The 26,477-nt window shown below is 40.0% G+C and overlaps 2 protein-coding genes and 1 long non-coding RNA gene across 3 annotated transcripts; all 3 read left to right on the plus strand.

The window, feature by feature from the left end:
* Positions 1-905: 905 nt before the first annotated feature.
* On the plus strand, positions 906-4,736 carry LOC126802735 (uncharacterized). The gene is made up of 6 exons (XM_050530418.1): positions 906-1,067; positions 1,730-1,879; positions 2,354-2,622; positions 2,696-2,923; positions 3,019-3,117; positions 4,019-4,736. Exons 2-6 carry the CDS (start codon positions 1,741-1,743, stop codon positions 4,604-4,606), a joined length of 1,323 nt encoding a protein of 440 aa, XP_050386375.1. The 5' UTR covers positions 906-1,067; positions 1,730-1,740; the 3' UTR covers positions 4,607-4,736.
* Positions 4,737-14,186: 9,450 nt separating this feature from the next.
* LOC126803564 (disease resistance protein RUN1-like) lies at positions 14,187-19,745 on the plus strand. Its single transcript, XM_050531349.1, is given in 7 exon segments — positions 14,187-14,874; positions 15,161-15,421; positions 15,423-16,257; positions 16,340-16,467; positions 17,227-17,611; positions 17,709-17,978; positions 19,680-19,745. Coding segments are annotated over 7 exon segments (2,439 nt in total). The 5' UTR covers positions 14,187-14,380.
* Positions 19,746-21,158: 1,413 nt separating this feature from the next.
* Positions 21,159-22,527, plus strand: LOC126801896 (uncharacterized). The gene is made up of 3 exons (XR_007672886.1): positions 21,159-21,480; positions 21,733-21,912; positions 22,207-22,527. It is a non-coding gene; the product is annotated as an uncharacterized LOC126801896 (long non-coding RNA).
* The last annotated feature ends 3,950 nt before the right edge of the window (positions 22,528-26,477 follow it).

A 26,477-nucleotide genomic window follows, 5' to 3' on the forward strand; every position in this document is an offset into this window, starting at 1 on the left:
CATGGAATGAAGAAGCAAAATGGAACTGGATCTAAAGCTTTTGCATGGTGATGCCACTTGGAGTAGGTAATGCGTGTAGATAAGATGAGTCTTTTTTATCGTCAAGCTCTAATGAAAGACGAGAAACTATTTATTTTTGTTACACTATCCAATCTAAACCCGTCATGGTCATGTCCTGAATCATGATTTAAACCGATTTAGAAAACCCTATTAGTGTACGTTTTTGAGTTATATAGTTCATGAAGTTCAACCAACATCAAACTGGAACTGATCTGATTACAAGATTAACAACAAAAATAAACTGATCTGATTACAAGAGTAACAACAAAAATACTCAATTGAAATCCAATCATAGAAGACAAGCCAATACTGTCTCATATTCGAGGAAACTCAATTACAAAAACCCTCATTCTTCTTTGCTCATAGTCCTAGAGATTGTTTCACATCCCTAAACGCAGTGCTAGCCCTTTCTGGGCTAAAAGAGTTCACTTGTCTCCAATCTAGCGAATTCGATACACATTTTTTTTCTTTATTAGTTGTGCTATGTGGAATAAGAGACGAAGTTTTTTGGCGCTAAGAAGCGGGAAATACCTAAGTAACATTAATATAGGCAAAAAAGCCGATTTGCACCTCAAATTTGGTCATAATTGTCAATTTGCATACTGAACTTGTATTTGAATCAATTTATCTCCTAAACTTGGTAAAAATTGCCGATTTGCACCATATCCGTTGAATTTAATGTTCTCCATCCAATTTTAAATCACATGTTATGCATTTGAGGGGCAATTTTACCATTAATATATTATGCGAAAGACACTAAAACGACGTCGTTGTGTTAAATTTAGGTCACAAATAGAATTGGAGACGAGTTGGGCCCCCAGAGTCGTCTCTTGCTCCCCAAAGCACACAAATCTTGTTTTCTCTCCGTTGCTTTCTTTCTCCCGGAGAAGCCATCTCCGATCTCTCTCCGATTCAATTTCCGTCGCCTATATTTCGTCTCCTATTCCCTGCAACACCTCTGACCTCATCCCACCAGCCTCAGTCATCGTGCTTCTCTTTCTCAGTAGGTAAAGCTTTAAAGTTTCAATCTTTCTTTGTTTCCTCTGAGAAATTTTTGAACTTTATTGTTAATTTTAGTTGGGTTTTCAGTTTTTGTGTTTTCTAACTGTTTAATTTTTACTTGGGTTTGCTGCCATGTCAATTCTTCTGGTCCTGTTCTGAATGTAACTCTTTGTGTTTTACTTCTGGTGATAATGCTTCCTTTTCTTAGAGCAGATTGCTTATGTTTCATAAAATGAAGAATTGTTAGTAATTTCTCAAAGATTAACCAAGTCTGATTCATTTTGAAGATTTTGGTCAGTGAAGCATTTGGCATTTCTGATTTGTTATATTTAGTGTGACACAAATATAAAAAATATGAGTTGGTTTGATTCTTTGAGTGAAGTTTGTGTGATATCAACCTGGGTGTAGTGGTAATCGAGATAGGGAGAAAAAGAGTTCAGTCAATGTCACTGTATCCATAGTGTTATTATATATAGCTTTGATTTTCCAGTTCTGAATAACTCCTTGTATACATTTCTGTCATAATATAGTTTTTTTTTTCGATGCAACTGTCATAACATAGTTGCACTTCACAGTTTACTTGGTTTATATCCCTTTATCATCCTATGTAAGTTATGAGCACCCCTGAACCTATTGTGAATGAGCACCCCTGAACCTATTTGTGAAGTGCTAAAGCTCATGATGTTGCAATCAACAACAGTGGGCAAAAGAAAGTCAATAGAGGCAAGCCAGCCTCGCCCACAAACACGGCAACAATCACAAGCACAGTCGGAACATGCATTTGCCACCCCAACTAGGATGCAAATAGAAGTTTTTGGTATGTTGCTTATTTTTGTTCATTTTATATCTTGGAATATAGTTTTTAAATCTTAATGCTCATAATTGTCTCTTCAACTTTAGTAGTTACAGTGTCAATTGTTTTTGACTACTAATTTTTGTTCTCTTGGCAAAGAAGAAGAAAAAAAAATGGTCTTCTCTCTGGTTACATAGCTTGTTGCCTTTCCTCTATATACATGATAAATTTTAGACACTCAACTGCTTCATGAACCCTTGCTATGAATAAAATTGTTTATTTAGTGGCCTGGTGGTTGCAATTCATTGTATGAAGTTCCTTATTTCTAGTAGTTATAATAGACTAATTTTTTAGTGGTTAATTCAATTTGTTAATATGAGACCTACAAACTAGCCCCCCCACAACACAAAAAAATGTCTTATCTTCATAATTCCGCTATAGGGACGTTTAATGGCTCTTAGATATATAAACTGGCTTCCTTTACTTTGTTTCTTGTAGGTGAAGCAGCTCAAAATGTTTCTTACGAACAGGCAAGGAAAACCCGTGGCATTACACAGGGGTTGGGAACTCAAGCTCTGATAAATGCTTGCAAGCAGAAGATTCCAATCCGGCCGAATAGTGAGCACAAGCTCCCTCAGACTGTTCGAGCCAATGTTAAGTTTCGATCAGAGATTGGGATACAAACGCGCCAGAATGCTCCACTTATGGTCAAGCGCTGGAAAGAAGCCACTGCTGTGGATAAGGAAAAAATCACCAAGGCGTTGGCGGTGAGTTAAATAAATCACTGCTACATTATTTTATTTGTCTAATAATCTGAGTCACTACTTCTTTTGATGCTAGATCAAGTTTGATTTTGATTATACGGACCCGGTTGTAAAGAAATTTGTTGACGCTCATATGTCCAAGTCCTACACACAATGGAGGAGCAGGCTGAACACCCATTACAAGAAACATGCTTATGACCCTGAATATGCACGGGCTCACCCTCCCATAAAGCTGTTTCATAATAGACAAATGGCTGAATGGGAATGGCTGTGTGATGAATTATTTACTGATGAGGACTATCAGGTATATTAGTTAAATACATTACTCCTCTGAACAGTTTCTCATTGATTATTAATGCAATCTAATTACACATGTGGTGTTTTTTTTTTTCCAAACAGAAACGTTGCAAAATAAACTCTGCTAACCGGAATAAGCAAGAATATGATCATCTTGGGAGTTCACCATTGTACCCGAAACATAAAGCGGCGGCTAAAGAGGTGATATAAGTAATCTTGTTTGTTGTCGGTGTGTTGTGCAGTATTTCTTTCCCTATTTGGTCAACAGTTTGAGAACTTAGTAGCTTCACTTAAACATCTACCTTGTTTTCTCATGTGGGATGCAATTGTGAATGATATTGTCATTATGTTCTGACTAAGATAGCATAATATTATGGCATAGGTAATATAAGAGAACGCAATAAGTTAGTGTATGGTTTAAAGTTCTCTCTCATGTTTTAGAAAAAACTGGTAGCAGAGCAATGATGTTTCTACTCTCTACATTATGGATTTATGGACGAATGCATTTGTACTTAGTCAACAGGTGCTGGTGGTCAAGTAGCTTGGATGCATTCTGATTTCTGCATATGATGTCATGATCAGTTGCTGCACAAGTAAAACATACAAATAATATGAGGCTAAAATATCATTTTGAAAGCTATCTGCATCATTGTAGATTGTTTGTTAATAGGTGAATTCATTTGCACCGATGTGATGGTAATCAATTTATTTTCCGTTATCAGTTGATATGATTTGCACATTGCAAAGCCATGTAGATGCTGCATTGTTTTTCAGTTGACCATTCACAACCAAAAAAAATGGAAACCTAAAAGATGTAGGATTCTGCTGATTGAAATGTATTTCGTGTATGTGGGGATGAAGGCATTAAAACAGATTATGGGACTCTGTACGTATATAAATATACATAAATGCGATCACCCACACTAATATTAAAGCTTCCATTGATCAAAACTACTCATATGTTAGGCATAAGGACAGACACCTATATAGCACAAAGCTTAGAAATTTAGTGGTCCATATTCTGTAAACAGTGGTTCCGTTATTCACTTATTCATGGTATGATTATTCACGATTTTAAGATTTTTCTTGTGTTGATGTGTAGACGCCAGCAGAATCAGCAAAAAGGGATTTTGAGTATGTTGATGCTGAGGATGATATTGATGAAAATGAAATTGATGATGATGGTGATGATGAGAATGATGTGGATTATAATGTTGATGATGATTATGTTGATTATAATGATCATGTTGATGTTAATGATGAGGATGATCTTGATAATATTGTTGGAAAAATCCTAGAAGTTGAGGTTGATAATGTTGCAGAGCATGGAAATCAAAGTGCATCCACCAATACTGAGAAAAGTAGTGGAAAGAGGAAAGTCTCCTCATCCTTTACCCGTGTCCATGGGGACAGTTCAAAGAAGAGACATAAAACAGCACATGAGCAAAGATTTGCTGATTCTGTACCTCTGCGTGCGAATGATGAGGTTCAGTCGGTTTCAAAGGAGGTTAGCGATGAAGAATACTTGATGCAGTGTTTTGGAATTTTGAACAAGATGGACGAAATTGATGATGACAGTTACTCAAAAGCCTTGAAGCTCTTCCGAGGTGATCCTACTTGGAGAAAGCTGTTTGTGGGAATGCCCGAGAAGAGAAGAAAAAACTTCATCCTCAATCTGTACTGTACATGATCCCAATTCCCAAGTTTAATTGTTGCATTGAAAAAGGTCTAACTATGGTTCATATCATGTAACTATAGTCTTAGAATTAATATGGGAGTATCTTCTTTGCAAAAAATATGGGAGTATCTTAGTTCCATCACTTCCATGCATCAAAACTCTAAATCGTCTATTTGTTTCTTGGAAGTATATTGAGTAATTACTGAAGTGGGAATGATAACCCTAATTCAGTAATTCTTAACCTCAAGTCATCTTCTCCATTTGAAGAATTTGACATGAGTCTATATCAGTTTTTGTTGACCCGAATTCTCAAGAACAAAAAGGCATCCCTAAGTGAGTGGTTGGGCTTAGAGATATCAACGATGCTGCCATTTATAGTATTTATATTTTATAGGCATCTCCCTTGTGGGAAAGGCATTGCCAAAATTTGCGGCCAGCTTGGCAGCTTCTACTATTTCGTACTTATTCCAATTCCATGTCAACGACAACCAACGGCAATTACGGCATTACTCATGCAAGCTAATCAAAAGGGACACTGCAAGTGCCCAACAACTAGTGTTCTGTCTTTTTTCTGAAGTGTCAAAATTCAAAACTACTTTGCTAACTTGTCTTGTATGGATTTGTCTATTGTGCAGCGCTGCATACCATACATACCGAATCGGACGGTAAATAGAGGATGTCTTAAAATACACGTGGAGTCCGTGAGGTGTATGAATGGTGGATTAAAAGTATGTATGGTATGCAGCGCTGCACCATAGAATTTCTCGTCGTCTTGTATGGTTATAGTGATCACTTATAGGATTCATGTGGTAGCTAAAAGAACTATTATTTTCACATTAGAAATTTAGTTTCATGTCTCAGTCCTTATGATTGTGTAACCATCCATCCTTAGTTGTTTTGTCTTCCGTCTTTAATAGAGAGTGATATGAATTATGTCTGAATGCGTTGAAGAAATTGGTGTCGTAGTCTTTATTTGGAGAAAAAGGGTGTGTTAGGTAGACTGCTGGAAAATGGAGTCCATTTGAAGGGGAAATTGGTAAGGACAATACAACTGAAGTCTCATTAATTATTTACAGTATAAATTCATAACCAAACCTCTCTTTAGTATAATCTGGTGATGTAGTGAAATGTAGTGTTATATGTTGCATTTCAACTGAACTTAATAGGTTTTGATTTAGTGAAGTGAACTGTGGTATCTCATTGTATGTGCAAGTATGGATAGCCGCTTGGGAGAAACAACGTAATTTGTGTTGTAACTTTGTAGGAAAGTTTAGAATGAAGAGAAATGTGGCTTTCAATTTCATGCTAATGTTGTATTTGGAACAGGTTGTTATGGCAGCGAGGACCAGAGGTGGGGATGCAGCTGTTGTTCAGTCCTTGCAACGTGCTCGTGAGCTATACAGATGTAGGTTGCAAGAAACCACTGATGTCGATCAGTTATCCTCTTTGTTTGCCGAGTGTGCAATCGCTGAAGGTCATATTATATTATGTGAGGGAAATGAAATATATATTTTGTTATTTGGTTTTGTAATTTAGTTGAATGTGTTAAGTGATGCAGGATGAAATAATTGTGTATTATTGAATGATATGGTGGCCTATATATAGGCATTTACAAAACCACAATCCCGTAGGATTCGGAGTCCTAATCTATTACGGAGATGCTAATCTATCTCCTAACAGGAAACCTATTAGGCTAAGACACACATAAGGGTAGAATAGTAATTCTCCCGGAACACTCCCCCTTGTGTCGCATGCCTAGGTTGCATGGTGCACATATCGTTGCCTCGGTAAAAACCTTGTCAAGCAAAACAAAAACCTCTTGGGTAAAACAAAAGCTTGATCGAAGGGAAAAAGAGCACAACGCACCAACTACTTAAGGATCTTAACATGTGATGTAGACTCCCCCTGAAGTCTACCAAACTCTAGTGTTCCGATAAACGACGCATGCCAATGCTCTTCACATGTTTCACAAAAGTAGATTTAGGCAAAGACTTGTTGAACAAATCCGCAACATTGGATTCTGAACTCACTTGATTGATCTGAACATTCAAAAACTTATGTTGTTGAACGTTGAAGAAGAACTTAGGCGAAATATGCTTGGTGTTGTCTTCCTTGATGAAACCTAACTTTGTCTGCTCTATGCAAGCAGCATTATCTTCATAAATGCACGTAGGTTGATCAGTTGTAGAGACTAATCCACAAGAATCACGAATATGGCGAACAAGTGATCGTAGCCAAACACATTCTTTAACTGCTTCATGGAGAGCGATGATCTCCGCGTGATTCGAAGAAGTATCAACAAGAGTTTGCTTTGTGGATCTCCAAGATATCGCCGTATTCCCAATGGTAAACACATAACCAGTTTGAGAACGAGCCTTGTGAGGGTCAGAGAGGTACCCTGCGTCGGCATAACCAACTAACAAGTTGTTTGGAGTCTTTGCATCGGGGGAAAGAGCTGCACGGGACCGGTTGCTGCTCTCGGCACCGCGCATGGTCTCCACGCCATGGCGGCCGGAGGCGTCGCTGCGGCGTACAGCGGCAAGGCCGGGGTCGGCGACGGCGGTGGTGTGGGGAGATACCGTGGCGGTGTTCTCTCTGCAATAGGGGTAGAACAATCCCATGTCAAGGGAACATTTCAAGTATCGAAACAAATGCTTGATTCCATTCCAATGACGTAGCGTAGGCGCGGAGCTAAATCTAGCTAATAAGTTCACTGCGAAAGATATGTCCGGTCTAGTGCATTGAGCAAGACACAATAGTGCCCCAATCGCACTAAGGTATGGAACTTCAAGACCAAGAACTTCTTCATCATCCTCTTTAGGACGGAAGGGATCCTTCTTGATATCTAGACTTCGGACGACCATGGGAGTAGACAATGGACTGCATAGATCCATATTGAAACGTCGAAGCATCTTCTGCGTGTAATTTGACTGATGCACTAAGATGCCGTCGGCCCTATGCACAAGCTCAAGGCCGAGACATAATTTCGTCCTCCCTAGGTCTTTCATCTCAAATTCCGACTTCAAATAAGACACGGTCTCTTCAATCTCATCAAGAGTACCGATTATGTTCATGTCATCAACGTAGACCGCAACGATGACGAATCCGGAATTTGTCTTTCGTATGAACACACATGGGCATAGTTCATCATTCTTGTAACCCCTCCTCACCAAGTATTGATGCAACCGATTGTACCACATTCTTCTGGATTGCTTTAACCCGTACAATGAACGACGTAATCTGACTGCATGAGCACTCCGTGGTCTGGAGGCACTTGATGGAGGTAAAGGTAGTCCCTCTGGAGCTTTCATGTATATCTCTGCGTCAAGATCCCCATAGAGATAAGCTGTGACCACATCCATAAGCTGCATGTTTAGTCTTTCGGACACTACCAGACTAATAAGGTAGCGGAAGGTAATGATGTCCATAACAGGAGAATAAGTCTCTTCATAGTCAATACCAGGTCGTTGTGAGAATCCTTGCGCCACGAGTCTTGCCTTATATCGCACGATCTCGTTCATCTCATTACGCTTACGAACGAAGACCCATTTATGTCCAACAGGTTTGACATCTCTTGGAGTCAATTCAACCTTTCCGAAGACTTCTCGCTTCGCTAATGAGTCAAGTTCTGCCTGGATTGCTTCCTTCCACTTCGGCCAATCTGCTCTGCGTTCACATTCAGCTACAGAGCGAGGTTCAACGTCGTCTTCAGATATGATCTCATGTGCGACGGAATAAGCGAAAACGTCATCAATGCATGTAGTGGCTCGGTTTCGGACCGACTGCTCACTTGTGTAGTTCACTGAGATTTCGTTGTTCTCTGGCATCAAACAAGGTTCCATAGCGTCCCACGGTAACACTTGAGTTGATTCATGGACATAGCTGTAATCAGAGACAACTTCATACGATGGTGATTCATCGTTGATGACGCGCTGTGCCTTAGGCATTCGCTTCTTTCTAGGTTTTGAATCCCTAGAGTTTATCGGTCTCCCCCTTTTTCTTTGAGGAGCCGAGGCCGAAGCTGCTCCATGCCGGGCCATCTCGGCATCGTCGCCACAAGGGGCGCCGGCAACACCACGGCGTACGGTGGTGCCGCCGCCGGCCTCCGTCCCACTGTCAGGGGCGGTGCCAACGTTGCTAGGTCCAGGAGCTTGTCTTCCACGCCCGTATTTCGGGACATCCAACCGTGCCGGTACGTTCGTAGCGGGTATGTTTGATCTCGTCACTTTAGCAATATCTACAAAGCCGTCGGGCATCGAATCCGCGACTTTCTGGAGGTCGATAATGCGTTGCACTTCTAACTCGCTTTGAGCAGTGTGGGGATCATAATGAGACATAGTGGGGACACACCACGTCAATTCCTGACGTTCATTTGGAATGATAACATTCCCATCTCCCCCTAACGACGGGAAGCATGTCTCATCAAAGTGACAATCTGCAAATCTTGCAGTAAAGAGATCTCCGGTGGTTGGTTCTAAGTAGCGGACAATCGTTGGGGAATTATAGCCAACATAGATACCTAATCGTCTCTGAGGACCCATCTTAGTACGCAGCGGAGGCGTAATAGGCACATAAACGGCGCAACCAAAGATGCGTAAGTGTGAAATATTGGGTTCGTAACCAGTTACCATCTGGTACGCACTAAACGCTTGGTTAGCCGCGGGTCGGAAACGAATAAGTGTCGCTGCATGCAACACTGCATATCCCCACGCAGAGACCGGCAGGTTAGTACCCATAACCATTGCCCGAGCAACAAGCTGAATACGCTTGATGGTAGCCTCTGCTAGACCGTTCTGTGAATGAACATGAGGAACGGGATGTTCAACTTCGATCCCAATAGACATGCAGTAATCATCAAAAGTTTTGGAGGTGAATTCTCCAGCATTATCCAAACGAATGGATTTGATAGGATAATCGGGGTGGTGAGCCCGAAGTTTGATGATCTCAGCTAATAACTTAGCAAATGCAGCATTCCTTGTGGATAGCAAAGCGACGTGTGACCAACGCGTCGATGCATCAACCAATACCATAAAATATCGAAAAGGTCCGCATTCTGGTTGAATAGGTCCACAAATGTCACCTTGGATACGTTGTAAGAATGAAATGTTCTCGGTTGAAGCCTTAGCAAAAGAAGGACTTCCTTGAAATTTAGCAAGAGAACAAGCTTTGCAAAACGAGCGATGGGCATCAGAAATTGCCATGGAGGCATTTGAAAGCACGGGAGGCATCACAAGCTCCTGTGAAGGAGGGGATGCCGCCACCGACGGCATGAAAGCCGTGGAGCTGCCGAGTGGGGCATGCTCGGCCACACCATGCGGTGCATGGGTAGGCACGGCCTCACCGTGCGGAGCACGGGTGAGGTGATCCTCCAATCGCTTCCGGGACTTGAAAAATGGATGACCATGTGAATTCTTAAGAATTCTAATCATCATATCACGTCCAGGGTGCCCGAGACGGGCATGCCAAAGCATATAAGAGTCCGAATCACAAAAGTTGCGTTCAACCGCATATGATTCAAAGATCCGAATGGAAGTAAGATACAAACCATTTCCAAGACTCTTCATCTTCTCTAAGATGCGGCGATGGCCTGCTTTCTCAGAGGTAACACAAAGATATTCCTCTCCATTCTCAACATAAGTATCGAGGTGAAAACCATTGTCACGTATGTCCTTAAAACTTAGCAAGGTGCGGGGAGACTTCGGCGCATAAAGAGCGTCTACGACGTTAAGAGTCGTACCATTAGGCAACATGAAAGAAGCAGTGCCTCTTCCTTGAATGATGGATTTCGAGCCAATCATTGTAGTCATCGAAGAAGTCGAAAACACTAGATCCGTGAACAACTGCCTGTGCCGTAGGACAGTGTGGGTGGTTCCGCAATCAGCTAGACATTCGATTTCACCGCGGGACATCTACAAAATGACAATTAAGAGAGTCAGCGACACGGGAACAATTCTATACAATACGCCGTAGGATATTGTAAGAATGGGAATCGAAACAAAGGTCGATCCCATCGAATGTATCACATGGCAATAGTACTACATTCTTCAACTAAAGTGTTGGAAATCATGGTATTGAAGCAGTGAAATACCAAACAGTAAACTAGGGTGGTATAAACCATCCAAAAATGGTGTGGAAAACGCACACAAAGAGTACCAGTGAGTGCATATAACGAACTTGGAGAAAACCGGAAAACAAACCGGAAAACCATGTCAAAAGAACTCAAAACCGGGTGAATTTTGGACGGGGGAAACGTGGCAGCAGGGACTACTGCAATATGCCGGAAAAATGACGAGAAAAGACGGAACAAATCGTCGAAAAACTCGTTGGAAAACCGGCGACACCGATTGCCGGAAAACCGGCCGGCGGCGGTCGGAACTGGCCGGTATGGAGGCCGAAACTTCAGGTCCGACAGGGGACGCCGGCAGGAACCGGGTGGCGGTGCCGGAAACGCCGGGAAATAGCCGCAAGACGGCGAATACGCCGGCAAAACGTGCCGGAAACGCCTGAATAGTAACCGGGTCCGGCCAAGGCAAAACGACGTCGTTTTCGACGTTCCGAGGTTCGTTTTCCGAATTTTAAGTTCCAAATTCACAATGTAGTGCTATTGGGGTCCCATGTGACCCAAAAAGCATCCAATTTAAAAACCACGTGAGTTGCACACGTTGATCATCATGCTAAGTGTCGGATAAATAAAATTCTCAAAGAGATCGTCTTGTAAGCAAAAAATGAGAAATTTTATTGAATGCCAATCTTTAATACATCACACATAAACTTCTAATTCCAAAATCAAAAGACTATTACAAAGTCAATGAAAATAACAATGGTGGTCGGCCATAACAATACTTGAATTATAAAGCTAAAGAAGCTAAAACGACTAATCAAAGTCGGGAGTATCCATGGTAGCAACCGGAGGCCTAGTCTTAGAAGCAAGGGGCTCGGGTTTCATGGAGATATGGTGAGTCTCGATCTCATGGTCCTCATCCACATGATTCGATTCGGGTTGTAGAAACTTCTTGTAGGCGGAGTAAGCCTTGATCATCTCTTTGCTAGCGCGACAATCGCGATTAAAGTGCTTGAATGAGCCACATTTGAAGCATGGAGACTTGCCATTACCGGAAGTGGAGGCATTAGGAGGCGCACGGCCTCCTTGGAGTTTGGGACGGGGACGGCCTCCCCCAGAGGGTGCGGCGCCGCCACCATCACGGGTCCAAGTATTGGACCGAGGCCGAGATCGGCCTTGTTGCCTCCCACCACGAGAGTTGTTATTTTGGTGCTGATATGGAGCGTTCCTTGATTGATTCTTTTGCTTAGGAGCTTTCCCATAGTTAGACTGTGGCGTAGAAATTCTTTTAGTGCCAACAGGTCTATTGTTGTTGTTGAGGAGAATCTCAGAATGTCTCTCCTTCTTAGCCAAGAGTGCCATTAAGTCGGCAAAAGACCGGATCTTCCATTCCTCTACATGAGTGCGGTACGTATGAGCTTGAACCTCATAGTTGATTGGAAACGTGTCCAATGTCTTATTGAGAAGATCTAGGTCGGTCTTGATGACACCAACGGTGCCAAGATCGGATTGCAAGCATAACATATCCTGATTGAAATCATCCACTCTCTTATAGTCCAATAGACGGATGTTATCCCATCTAACGGTCAATTCAGGAAGAAGCTTATCATGAACGTTGTTGTACCGCAAGCGTAGTTTGTCCCATAATTATTTAGGATCTTTTACGTTCAAGTATTGCCTCTTGAGAGTTGCATGGATGTGACGTCTCATGAAGATGAGAGTCTGAGTCTTAGCCATGGGTGGGAAATCAGCAGGAGGGTCGGCAAACATGCCTTCAATCCCTCGGCTCTCGAAAGCGAGTTCCATGTCGGAAACCCAGCGGTGGTATTCCTTTCCTTCTAGATCAAGAAGGCCAAATTCCGGTCGAGATGGCGATGACATCTACAAAACGAATACAGAATCGATTAGATTCAAGTATAATAGGAATTAGAATGGGTGACGTATATTGTCACAAGAAAAATCGATGCAAGCGGCAATACTCATGATCGCACCCAAAACAGCGGTGCACTCAGGCGACCACATGAAAATCGATTAACTTCCCTTTCAAAAAAATCGTGACTCCCCCAGGACCGTCACACAGAAAACATCGACCAAGAGGGGAAACCCATCCCTCTATAGTCTCATCGGCGTTATAAGAAAGGCCGGAATTAAGACAAGAAGAAGGCTAATAGCGCCCGATATAATATATCTATACGTTCAAAAGCGGGAACGTTTATGAAAAATTTACCTTTGAAGGTTTGTAGTATACGGGAGTAGCTTCTCTTGAGCGAAGTCCTTGCTTGTGAATTTCACGTCTCTTGCGTGAATATGCGGGAGGAGCAATTTTGAATGCTTTGATGCGGGGACTTGCGGGGCAAAAAGATGTTTTTGCGGAGCGAATGCGGAGGAGACCCTGCGGTGCTGCGGGGCTGCGTGCAGGGGCTGCGGGGCTGCGTGCAGGGGCTGCGGGGCTGCGTGCAGGGGCTGCGGGGCTGCGTGCAGGACCTGCGGGGCTGCGTGCAGGACCTGCGGGGCTGCGTGCAGGACCTGCGGGGCTGCGTGCAGGGGCTGAAGGGGGGGCTGCGGCGATACGGCGGCAGCGATGCGGCGGCGAGCAGGAGGTGCGCCGGCGAGGAGATGCCGGAACTTGGAATCGACGGTGGCCGGCGGAGAAAAAAATTTAGGGCTCTAAAAGTTCAGGGTTTTAGGGCAAAGTGCGTGATAACGTGATGCATGATGAAATAATTGTGTATTATTGAATGATATGGTGGCCTATATATAGGCATTTACAAAACCACAATCCCGTAGGATTCGGAGTCCTAATCTATTACGGAGATGCTAATCTATCTCATAACAGGAAACCTATTAGGCTAAGACACACATAAGGGTAGAATAGTAATTCTCCCGGAACATTAAGATATTTTTAATATTATTTGTGTCAATGACAAATGTGTTTTGTTATTAAGTATAAGAAAACAATAATAATTTTACTTGAAGTCAATGAGAAAGTAAAAATTAAAATACTAATGAAAAAGGGTAGTGATAGATAAAAAAAAAATCAAAAAATCATATTGTATTTGCAAAGAATCAAGAAAGAAAATATACTCTTGGAAAATAAAAAAATATTTAAATTATTTGGTGTCCAAAATTGTCATTATACAAACACAAAGTATAAGTCAGTTTAAGTTTACCAAACACTCTGCACAACTTATGCCACTAAAAGTCACTTAAAAAAGCCAGTTTACCAAACAGTCATCTACTTAACTTATCAGAAACTTATTCTCAGAAATAAGTATAAGTCAACTTATCTTATAAGTCATAGCTGCGCCAAACACACCTTTAGGATTTTGATTAGGTAAGAAGATGTTTAATAAAAATACTGAGCAGTTCAGGGAATTGCAAGCAGTGAACTGTATTTGCTTAATTAACTATGCTTGATGCGTTTGATTAATAATAATTCTTGGGCATCGTCGTAAGACCCCAGACCACATGCCCCTTTTTGTGCCATCACTCAATCTCTTCAGAACGTTTACAAAGAGAACCCGCTATGCACGTAGCTATCCAAAAATTCCACATAACGTACTATTTGTATATTTTCTTAGTTTCTTAGAAAAATGATGTCACAAAGTCGACTCAAAAGTCCAAAATTTTCACCGGCCGACATGGCCACTATATATCCATTTCCTAGTCTAGCTATGTATCAAAACTTTCATTTGGTCATTGATCGTTCCTGAATTCATCGAACCATGGCTGAAGAAAGCTCCTCTTCCAATAGTGGTGCTTCTCATTGCAGGTATCATGTGTTCTTGAGTTTCAGGGGTGAAGACACCCGCAAGACTTTCACCGACCACCTCTACACGGCCTTCAAGGATCAAGGCTTTCGCACATTCCGGGATGACGATGAACTTGAGAGAGGAGAAGATATCAATCCGGGTATTAAGAGAGCCATTCAGCAGTCGAGAAGTTCTGTTATTGTGTTCTCAAGTGATTACGCTTCTTCGAGCTGGTGCCTTAACGAGCTGCTGATGATACTGAAACGCAAGAAGACCTCAGATCATGTAGTTTTGCCTGTCTTCTACGACGTTGATCCATCCCAAGTGAGGAAGCAGACGGGTAGTTTTGGGGAGGCATTTTCCAGACACCAAGAGACTCACCCGTCGGAGAAGATTAAAAAATGGAAGCACGCACTTAAGAAAGTTGCAAATCTTGGAGGGATGGTCTTAAGAAACCAAGATGACGGGTACGTAACTAATCATCATTTTTCATTTTCAGATATCACCCTCCTTTGAATTCATCTTGTTAAAATCGTTTGTTTTTAGATCTGTCTAGCTATATTTTATTGTCTACTTAATCTATGTATTTATCTATGCTATGCTATAATAGTATAGTTTAATTACTATTAGTGCAACATGTGGATTTGATCTTTGAAGCTAAAAATTCATAAGAGATACCCATTGTTCGAACTAATTAGCTAAATTGAGTAGTTTGACTAATTTAGTTTCATTTGTAATGTATAACCTTTCTAGGTACGAGTCAAAATTTATTAAAACAATCGTTAAAGAGATAGGTGACAAGCTTAGTCGTACAGTACCACTGAGCGTTGGCTCTAATCTGATTGGAATCCATGCTCGAGCCAACAAAATTAATCGGTGGATACAAGATGAACCAGATGGTGTCGGCATTCATGTAATTTTTGGGATGTCTGGAATAGGGAAAACGACAGTTGCAAAACATGTGTATAATTCAAACTTCAATAGTTTCGAAGGAAGCAGCTTCATTGAAAATATAAGAAACCTCAGAACAAATTAATGGCATAGTTAAATTACAAAAACAGCTCCTTCATGATATCTTGAATGGAAGAGAAGTAAAGATACGAAATGCTAGCGAAGGAAAAAGTGCCATAGAAGATGCCATTAGCTGCAAAAGAATTCTTCTTGTTCTCGATGATGTGGATCATATGGATCAATTCGAACCATTACTTACGATGAAAGATCGATTTTATAAAGGAAGTAAGATCATAATAACAACAAGGCGTGCATGGGTATTAAAGGCTGAAGGAATTACTAAGGTGCATTATGTTCGAGCTTTGAAAGATAATGAATCATTGACGCTCTTCAGTTTGCATGCTTTTCGACAAGAACATCCTATCGAAGGCTACATGGAACAGACTGAAAAGTTTGTACGCCACTGTGCGGGGCTTCCATTAGCTCTTCGAGTTTTGGGTTCTTCCCTATTCGGGGAAAATGTTGTTGTATGGGAGAGTGCATTAAGAAAACTAGAATCTATTCCGAATGGTGAAATCGTGCATAAACTCAGAATGAGCTATGATGCACTGGATAAGCACGACCAGGAAGTGTTTCTCCACATTGCTTGTTTCTTCATTGGAAATGAGAAAGATTACACAGTTGATGTACTAGATGGATGTGAGTTCTACACAACTATTGGCATCATAAATCTCATTGATAGATGCTTGGTAGCAATTGGAGCCAATAACAAGCTGGTGATGCATGACATGGTTCGTGATATGGGAAGAGGAATTGTTCGCCTAGCAGCAGAGGAGCCTCGGAAGCGTAGTAGATTATGGCATCACAAGGAATCTTTCAAAGTACTGAAAGAAAAGAATGTAAGCAACATTGATCCCCTCTTTCAAAGGAATCTTTCATTATTATTGTGTAAAGTAAAAGATAATCTCGCTTTCTAATTAGGGTACAAAAAAGATTGAAGGCCTTGAATTGGACATGAAAGGGCACCTTGGAGTAACTACTCCTTCAAAAAATGAGCTCATTTTGCAATGCATTTACAAGGATGAACAAACTAAGACTACTCCGGCTTAGTCATGTCCAACTCACTGGATGCTACGATGATATCCCCACAGGATTGAGAATGTTGTGTTGGACTGCATTTCCTTTGGATTCTATACCAAATGATTTTCATTTGGAGAACCTAGTTGGAAATGCATTACAGCAGCTTGAGACAAATCTTGAACGGAACAAAGGTATGTTGTTCTACTATCTAGAAATATTCTCCTTATAGTTTAGGTTTGTATATAGTATGTGAACTAATTAGGGTGGCTAATAGCTAGCTTTAACAATTAATTAACCTTACTCGTTTACTTTATTATTCCTGTCTCCATTGCAGTGTTTCCCATCCTTGAAGATCCTTGATCTCTGTCATTCACATGGCCTCAGCGGTTGACTTCTCTCGTTGCCCCAATTTAGAGAAACTGACTCTCCTGGATTGTGAGAGCTTAATTGATCTTCATGAATCCATTGGAAACCTAGACAGACTAGTTTACTTGAATATGAAAGATTGCAAAAGTCTTAGGAGGCTCCCAAGGACCATTGGTATGCTAAAGCTACTTGACACGCTTATCGTATCTGGTTGCTCGAATCTTAACAACTCTTCAATAGAGATAGTTAGGAGCATGGAGTCTCTGAAAGTGCTTGAATTGGATAGAATTCCAATGAATCAATTATTCACTCTCTGTGGGGAGGTCAAATCAGGGACTTATTTACCATGCTCTTTACTATCTTTAAGTCTTAGTGGGTGCAATCTCACTGATGAAGCTTTTCCTGTGGATTTTGCTGAGCAGTTTAAATCTAAGTGGGAATCCAATTTCTTGCCTTCCAAATTGCGTCAAGGGTCTCACAACATTACAATTACTCTCTCTAGAGAACTGTTTGAGCGTCAAATCTCTTCTAGAGCTACCAGAAGTAGGTTTCTACTTAACTGTGTCAGGTTGCGAATCCTTGGAAAGAATAACGTATCAATCAAGTAGGCCCGCGCCTAACATGAGTGGTAGAAACTACAGCCTAGTTGACTGGGAATACAAATACAAGTTAGCACCCATTCGAAGTGTTGATGGAGAGATTCTCAAATTTTTAGGCTTGAGCAACCTGGACTTCGACTTGATGCCAAACGTTCGGATGTGCAAACCATATCAAGGTTACGACATAATTCATCAGGGTGGAATCCAGGTGCCTCTCGCTCTTTTGCCTTCTCATTTCTCATGATAATATTAGAGTCTACTAATGTTATATATGATCAATTTACATGCCATGTATATATGTGCAGGGACTGCATGATTATGAAGGTACGAGATCGCGATCCTTTAGAGGAAATGCAAGAAAGATAAGTATGTTCAGCACATTTCTTCCTTGGAATGAAGTGCCAGGCCAATTTAGTCATAGAACTAAAGGTTCCTCCCCAATATCATTTACCGTGCCTTTGCCTTCACTTCATGATCTCAGAATCCGAGGGTTTAACATCTTCATTGTCTATGCAATTTCTAACAATGAAGATAAAAGATATTCTTCTAGTAGTGACCAAGGTTCAATAACTATTGTAACGACCCCAAAATTTCAAGATTTAAAAACTCAAAATTTCAAAGTCGTTAAACACTAAACAATCTCGATGAAATCGAAATCATTTAAAATGCCACAGCGGATCATCTCTGAGTTCAAAATACAACTCAGTCAAACCGATTATTACAAACCAAATTATAATTCAACATTATAACAAATGGAAATGTATAATCCTCACAACAACCTCACAAGATAGTCACACAAAATCCTCACACAAGCTGGAGATAAATAACTTCAAGTCCTCTGAGCGGTCCGTCAATTTCCGCTAATCCACACCTGCGGAGTTATCCACTACACCATCGAATTGGTGCACCGGGATTGTAAACACAACCCCGGTAAGCTTTACAGCTCGTATGAGTAAAATGAAAATATAACTCGCATATTAATATATATACGAAAATCCACAAATCAAACAAATATAAATGCACTCATGAATCAATGGACGGCCCATCTGGTTATCCCAAAGAAATATGAAAAGAAGATCTCATGAGAAATTAAGTAACCCTTCTGGTTACCCAAATGCATTTATAATACGGGTACCAAGAACGCTGGTACATATCTGTTACCCCTCTCGTAATACACCGTCGATATTGGATAGCCACCCGCTACCCAACATCCAAAACAATCTGAGTACCCATGAGCAGATAACCACCAGTTACCTCACATGCAGTACTAAGGCAGACAGACTAGAGCTCTAACTGTATCGTAACTTTCGCCCGGCCAAAGGCTAGGTTCCGACTTGCCAAACACGTACAATAATCTCACATCATATTGTACCAAATCACGTCCGAAGACAAATCAACATTTTAACAATCTCAATGTTAAAGTCACGTACAATAATCTCACATCATATTGTACCAAAAATCATGTCCGAGGACAAATCAACATTTTAACAATCTCAATGTTAAAATCACGTACAATAATCTCACATCATATTGTACAAAAAATCATGTCCGAAGACGAATCAACATTTTAACAATCTCAATGTTAAAATCACGTACAATAATCTCACATCATATTGTACAAATCAAAATCACATGCTCGATATTTAAATCTCGTCATCGAAATGACATAAATCACGATAAAATCATAACAGTATATTATATAGAAAACTATATATATTTGTACATATTTACCATTTATACAATATATATATAATCTATTATATCATATACATGTCATATTTCATAAACACGTCCGAAGACAAAAACTCGTCCGAAGACAAAACTCATCCGAAGACAAAACATTTTAACAAACTCATGTTAAAACCACGTACAATAATCACACCTCATATTGTACAAAAATCAAATCACATGCTCAATATTTAATTCTCGTCATTCGAAATGACCAATTCCAATGAATTCATAACAGTATATAATATAGCAAACTATATATATATGTGTACTTATTACCATTTATACGATATATATGTAATCCACTATATTGTATACGTGTCGTAATTCAATCTTAAAAACTCTTGCAAAATCTTGAATCACCGCAAGGGTAGATTCGTAAATAAGTGAGATTTTACTCACCTTATCGACTCGAGCATGGTTTCCACAATTTCTGAAGATAATTCATTTCCTTGATTTATCGATCACCTTGAAAAGATAAGAAAAGAATTTAGAAACATTTCGTAAACCTTTAAATGCCGAATAAGTAATAAACTGTTACTGTTCAGCAATGTTTGGTTCTTACGAAGTTACTGTTCACGGGGTACTATTCACGGGTACTGTTCATGTATTAATGTACATATACACAAAATATACGTATTTCTGTACGTATACATACTGTTTACGTATTTCTGTACGTATACATACTGTTTACGTATTTCTGTACGTATACATACTGTTTACGTATTTCTGTACGTATACATACTATTCAAAATCTAAATACAAACTTAGTAAATAAAATTTATTAAATTACCTTTTACAAATTACTTTTTACAATTACTGAAAGTAATTTATATTTACATTTACCGTACGTAATATTTAATTTACATTTACCGTACGTAAATAAAATTTACATTTACATTTACCGTACGTAAATAAATTACCAAAATACCCTTCTGGAATATTGTTCACGCCGCCGCACGTGGCGGCGCGTGCGGTACACGCGCCACCTCCGGCAGGCCGCGCGTGGGGCCCACGCGCCGACACCCCCAACGGCGCGTATCAGGCCACCGCCGCCCCATTTCTCTTCCTTTCTCCCCCCTCTCCTCCTCCACGGCCTCACACCGCCTCCTACTCCCTCCTAGCAACCACACGCGCCGCCTAAAGCGGCGGCATCCCAAAACTCATCCTCCTCAGATTCTCTCTCAAAACAACTCCGATTCAACCATCAAACACACCAATCGATATATCTAACAAACCCTTACCTCGTGCTGGTGCAGCGATGCCGTGAAGACCACCGGAGAGACTCGCGAATACAGCGGAGTTGGATCGAGTTGAGGCGAGCAACAAACGTCTGTCTGAGCTTCGATCGCTCTGCAAGGGGGGTGCTAGGGTGGCGCACGATGATGACAAACAGGTCACTGAACCCTAGCCATGCCGGCGATGTCGCGTGGAACGACGGAGCTCCCCTCCAAGCCTCGGGTTGTCTCGAGGAAGCTATCGGCGGCGAGGCGCGATGCGGCGAGCTCGAGGGTAGCTGGGAACGTCCACGCGAAGCTCCTTGGACCGGCGGTGAGAGACACGAAGGCCAGAGTTCGTCGGATCGAATCGGAGAAATTTCTGAAGGGAGGGGAGAAGTTTCGGGGAGAGAGAGAGAGAGAGAACGGCGGGGTGAAGGGTTTCCGAAAATGGAAACCCTAATCCCTCAATTTTTCCTTTTATACTATTTTCCAAATCGGAAACTAACTTCCGTCGTTAATAACTTTTACCTCCGACGTCCGATTCGAACGTGTCACATACTCACGAACTCGTATCGACGAGCTCTACAACTGTCGTGAAGAAAGTTTTTGCAACCGAGCGACGGAATAAAAGTCGATATATACGTCACGGAAACATAACGTTTTTCTAATTAAACGTTCCGAGAACGTTTCCGCGTTTCGTTTCGTAACATCGCAACAATCACATTCGTTTTAATTTGAACTTCACAACTTAATAGGATTCAAATTAAACAAAATATTGTTTTGAAAATTAGGGTTATTACAACTATCGACCTCATAAACAAGAGCAATGATGACAACTGGCAGTATGAACCTGTATTTCATGGTGTTCCGGGTAAGGGAGAAGACATGATATGGCTAACCCATTGGGATATGGAGAACCAAGTAAAAGGAGGGCATCAAGTTGCTGTTTCTCTCTCGGTAAAACATGCCAGGTTTCGGTATCATGTAAAGTAGTGGGGGATCGAGGTTGTTCAGAAGAAGCATGAATGTACGGAGCACAACACCACTGGTGGAGATTCGTTAACATCAGATGAGCCATTGAGGGAACCACACTTGCTCTCTTATGAACCTGACTCAACGGAAGATAAAGGTTTGTTGTTTACTAACATGCACATTTGACCTACTCCAAATACTTTTAAGACAACAAATTTAACTGTCAGTAACTTGCATCACAAGTTTAGTTTTTTTCTGTTCATAATTTGATGAAAGCTGTTTCATATGTATAAATACATCTACATGGATTATGGATTCAGTTCCACAAATCCATAATAATATGCTACCTCTAAATTAACGGTTAATTGGGTGTCATTAATTCTCTCTTGTTTTTGTGTTCTTTAACTAGGTGATGCTGTTCCTGCAGCAGCAATGAGGGCTAGCACCAGCAGCAACAACGATCAGGGTCTCAGAAAGTAGAAGGTGCTCATCGTTGCCGCTATTGTCCTCACTGCTGCGATCAGTGTTGCTAATCGTTTTGAGGACTCTAATTTCGACACAAATGTAGCCAAGACTGTTACCAATGCAGGTGTGTTTGACAACTATTTAATTACTCCAACTAATGCTTGACGTCATTAATTTAGTCCAACTACCCTTGTTTCATATAGAAAATAAAACGGCACAAGAATTCCAACAGATTAGATCATGAGTCGAACTCTAGAATACAAAGTCACTCATTCACGTACTCATGCCACTAGCTAGACCAAATGGCACCAGTAGGCACAAGTTATTTGTTCATCTAAACAAATGTATTATTGCTCTATATATGCCATGAACATATGCATCCATGTGATTCAATTCCACTCATTTGTACGTTTTCCAGACAATGTAGAAGAACACGGGAATGAAGATGACAAGTTTGCAGTTGCTACTGATGGCGGTAACAATCATGCGCGGGGTCCTAGAAAGTGGAAGGTGCCCATCATCGCTGCTATCCTGTTAATTATGTACCTATCTGTTCGCTGGGTCTTCTTTTTCTCCACGAGAGAGACATACATGGAGTCCATCTTGGTTCCTACATAAAAATTCACTATTGTATTCTTGTTTCCTTCTGTCTAACCTGAAATATGTACATTAAATAGCCCGACTAAACTTCTCGTTGTAGAATAAACTCTTTTCTTTGTTTTTTGAAACTTACCCAAGAACAAACTTTGCATACTAGTGAGCATCTCTTTAGCTACTTCATGCTGGAAAAAGAGGTATCATTTGCCTCATAGTATACATCTCACTGTCTCAGTCCAAACTTAGATAATTCCTACACATGGTCAATAAATCACAGTAAAGTACATCATCTTCAATTTTCAATTGATAGGCTAGGTTTCGGCACAAATAGCAAACTTTAGGCCATGCATTATACATGAGAGTGCCTTGACAGCGCTAGTGGTAGCAATCTGTTGGGATCAGCCCACTTACTTAAGGCCCAGATCTTATCTAGCCCAGTAATCACCTTCACATGTGACCTGCACCAGTACAATCTTCTAAGGGCACCTCTCCAACTGCTTTTGTTCTCATTCCAAGCTGTTGCACTTTGTCTTATTTACTAGTTACTGTTGTACTGTCTTCTTAATTCTTATGAGGGCGGTCCCAACTCCCAAGTATGAGTTAGCTATGTTGTGGCAGCAGCCATATATATTGTAACCACCTCCCTCAGTTAGCAATGTCTTCAATTTCTCTAGTTTAGTTTTCCATTAATAGTTGTTCCTACTACAATCGTTCTATATTTTGAATCACCACTTGTGGCTGATAAGCCAACATTTTGGTTCCTGTATCTGATCCATTGGCCGATGTGAGTGAGGAGGGCCTCGATCATGGAAAACACGTAAGGTAGCGCTGGGAAAATGGTCAGCATTGCGCGCAGGTGCGTTAAACAACATAACCTTAACTATTTTAATTTCATATAGAAAATTAAAAAACAACAACAATTCCAGTAGTGTTTGGTACGTCTATCACGAGTCGAACTCGATCAATTATACGATTTGTACAAGTCATTTAATTTGGTTTCTCTGGGGATTATTAGACTAATTTTCTGATGTTCACTGCGACCATGCCACTAGACCAGTACAACAAATGGATCGGAGTTATTTCTGAGGCGAAAACATAAACTGATTCTTGTAGAATTAATGGCAGATGAAATAACACATTGAAATTTATAACTCATCTACTTAGTATTATTTGCAAAACAAACACAGAATTTATTAACTCTGTTTGTTACTTATACACTTCACTCTGATCGACAAACCTGACTCTACAAATTATGGTGCAGCAGCATACTATTGGCCGGGGCTTGTTAATTAATTCAATGGCTAATTAGAAGCTTCATGCGTTTTGTTATTCAAACGAAACTTAAAGGTGTTGATCGATGAACTTAAAAAACAATATGGCATATATATAGGGCACACTATCCAGATATTGAACGTATTTAGTTACTGAAGTTCTCTGTCATGAGTAAACCTTGGTCACAGAGATCATGAGGTTTTCAACTTCAACAATTAATGTATCATCCTTAATGAATCCGTTGGACTCTTGATGGAGTTTGTCCAACGTCAGAAAGTTTGGATAGCCCCAAGTCGCTGATGAGGATGAGAAGTTATGAGTACCTACAAGAGAACATTAAAATTCAGGAGAAGAAAATTATGACATAAAAAAATCACGTACTTTTTGGGTGATTTTAGTTATATTAGAACTAAAGACTCTACCTATGACATTTTTATCTGTTTTATGAACAACTCATTGTCGATATGCGTGGTAGCTTGATTTTCACAAGTTTTATGAACAAGAGATAGCAAAGTTGATGCATAACGTACATGCATTAAATCATACTTAAAATTTATCTATATTGTATAAATATGTACTACTAAGTTGTCAATGTGAATCAGTTATTTGTAAAAATGAGTGATATACATTCAAACACTATAGACAACCCCTGAAATTTAATTAGAGAACCACATTAAAGATGACCGTAAATTCTTATAGAAATTTGATATCTAATTAGAATATGAACCTCTTAAACTTTATATTTCTATTATTTCCAAGTGATCGAAGCTAGCAGTTTGACAAGTAATAAAGAATATGCAGAAAATGAGGTGAAGTACTTGATGACATTTCTTCATGTTTACTGCCAACTTGATCCAATATCCGGAACCTGTATTTTGCATATATTTTTCTCTTAGGTGGAAGGCTCATCCTGGGGAACGTCTGCAGCACTAGGAGTGTTAATCGGTTTGAATGGTTCGGTTTATAGGTGATACCGAACACCAAACCGTTCTATTTATTCGGTTTGGTTCGGTTTGGTTTTTCACTTTTTTTTTCAAAAACCAATTGTGTTCGGTTTGGTTCGGTTTGGTTTTTTTCTGGTTTATATCGGTTTTTCTTTCGGTTATTTTGTAAAGAAAATCGGAGTTTCTTTACTTGTCTATCTACTTGATTCTTAACGAAATAAAAAGAACATGCGGACAGATTTGCAAAATTCTATTTACAAGATATAGTTGCTTCACAAATGCATACAATTGCAAAAAGCCACTAAACAAGTTATACCACATTAGTAGCCATGTTGTCGTTCCAATATCTAAAATTCAAAATATTAAATTTTGACCGTCAGATGTGATCAGCATATTTAAATAAGGATATGGTAAAAAATTCATCTAATGTTGATAATATTTGGGTCTCGATCGATGTGGTCAACATTAACTTAATTTCATCTAATTAAGTGAATTTGTTCTTACCCCCTCCTTCTTAACTAGTTTTGGTGGATTTTTTCATGCACACACTCTCACATATATGTGATGTAGCAGCTCGTGTAAAATTTTCAAAAATTTTACGTTCCAGGGATAAGGCTACCCATAGGTGATAATAAGCGTAAAAAGGGTTGACCGCCTCGATCGGGACACAAACGTTATCGAAAATATGTGATTTTTTTACCATAACCATATTTCACTATACGTAACGCATCATGCGGACAAATTTGCAAAATTCTATTTATAAGATATAGTTGTTTCACAACTGCATACATTTGCAATAAGACCACTAAACAAGTTATACCACATTAGTAGACTTGTTGTGGTTCCAATATCTAAAATTCAAATTATGAAATTTCGACCGTCGGATGTGATCAGCATATATAAATACATATATGGTAAAAAATTCACCGAATTTTGATAAAGTTTGGGTCTCGATCGATGTGGTCAACATTAACTTAATTTCATCTAATTAAGTGAATTTGTTCTTACCCCCTCCTTCTTGACTAGTTTTGGTGGATTTTTTCATGCACACACTATCACATATATGTGATGTAGCAGCTCGTGTAAAATTTTCAAAAATTTTACGTTCCAGGGATAAGGCTACCCATAGGGGATAATAAGCGTAAAAAGGGTTGACCGCCTCGATCGGGACACAAACGTTATCGAAAATATGTGATTTTTTTACTATAACCATATTTCACTATACGTAACACATCATGCGGACAAATTTGCAAAATTCTATTTATAAGATATAGTTGCTTCACAACTGCATACATTTGCAAAAAGACCACTAAACAAGTTATATCACATTAGTAGACATGTTGTGGTTCCAATATCTAAAATTCAAATTATGAAATTTCGACCGTCGGATGTGATCAGCATATATAAATACAGATATGGTAAAAAATTCACCGAATTTTGATAAAGTTTGGGTCTCGATCGATAACATATTTAATTATGTATATTAAAAATATCTATAAATAATATAATTTCTTTATAATATATATATATATTCGGTTTTTCGGTTCGGTTTCGGTTTTCAAACGTCCCAAACCAAAACCACACCAAATTTTTCGGTTTGGTGCGGTTTTTTTTGCGGTTTGGTGCGGTTTTTTTTTTCTTCGGTTTTTTTCGGTTATGGTTCAGTTATGGTTCGGTTTTTTTTCGGTTTTCGGTTTTCAATTAACACCCCTATGCAGCACACAGGTTTAAGGCTGCACCAGCTTTTTCTCAAAAAGATGACGTCATTTTACGTATAGATGACATCATGTATCTGTTAAGTCAACCGTTTGAGAAGAGAAAAAAATGAAACCGGTCTTACGCGTGAAACGGTCAAATGTTAGCTGAAAAGTTTAAC

This window comes from Argentina anserina, chromosome 7, assembly GCF_933775445.1.
Source record: "Argentina anserina chromosome 7, drPotAnse1.1, whole genome shotgun sequence".
NCBI lineage: Eukaryota > Viridiplantae > Streptophyta > Magnoliopsida > Rosales > Rosaceae > Argentina > Argentina anserina.

Excerpts from the sequence above, each read along its gene's own strand:
- LOC126802735 (XM_050530418.1), top strand. The coding sequence starts at position 1,741 with ATGATGTTGCAATCAACAACAGTGGGCAAAAGAAAGTCAATAGAGGCA. Across the intron at positions 1,880-2,353 it reads GATGCAAATAGAAGTTTTTG|GTGAAGCAGCTCAAAATGTT; the intron begins GTATGTTGCTTA and ends TGTTTCTTGTAG. Across the intron at positions 3,118-4,018 it reads ATAAAGCGGCGGCTAAAGAG|ACGCCAGCAGAATCAGCAAA; the intron begins GTGATATAAGTA and ends GTTGATGTGTAG.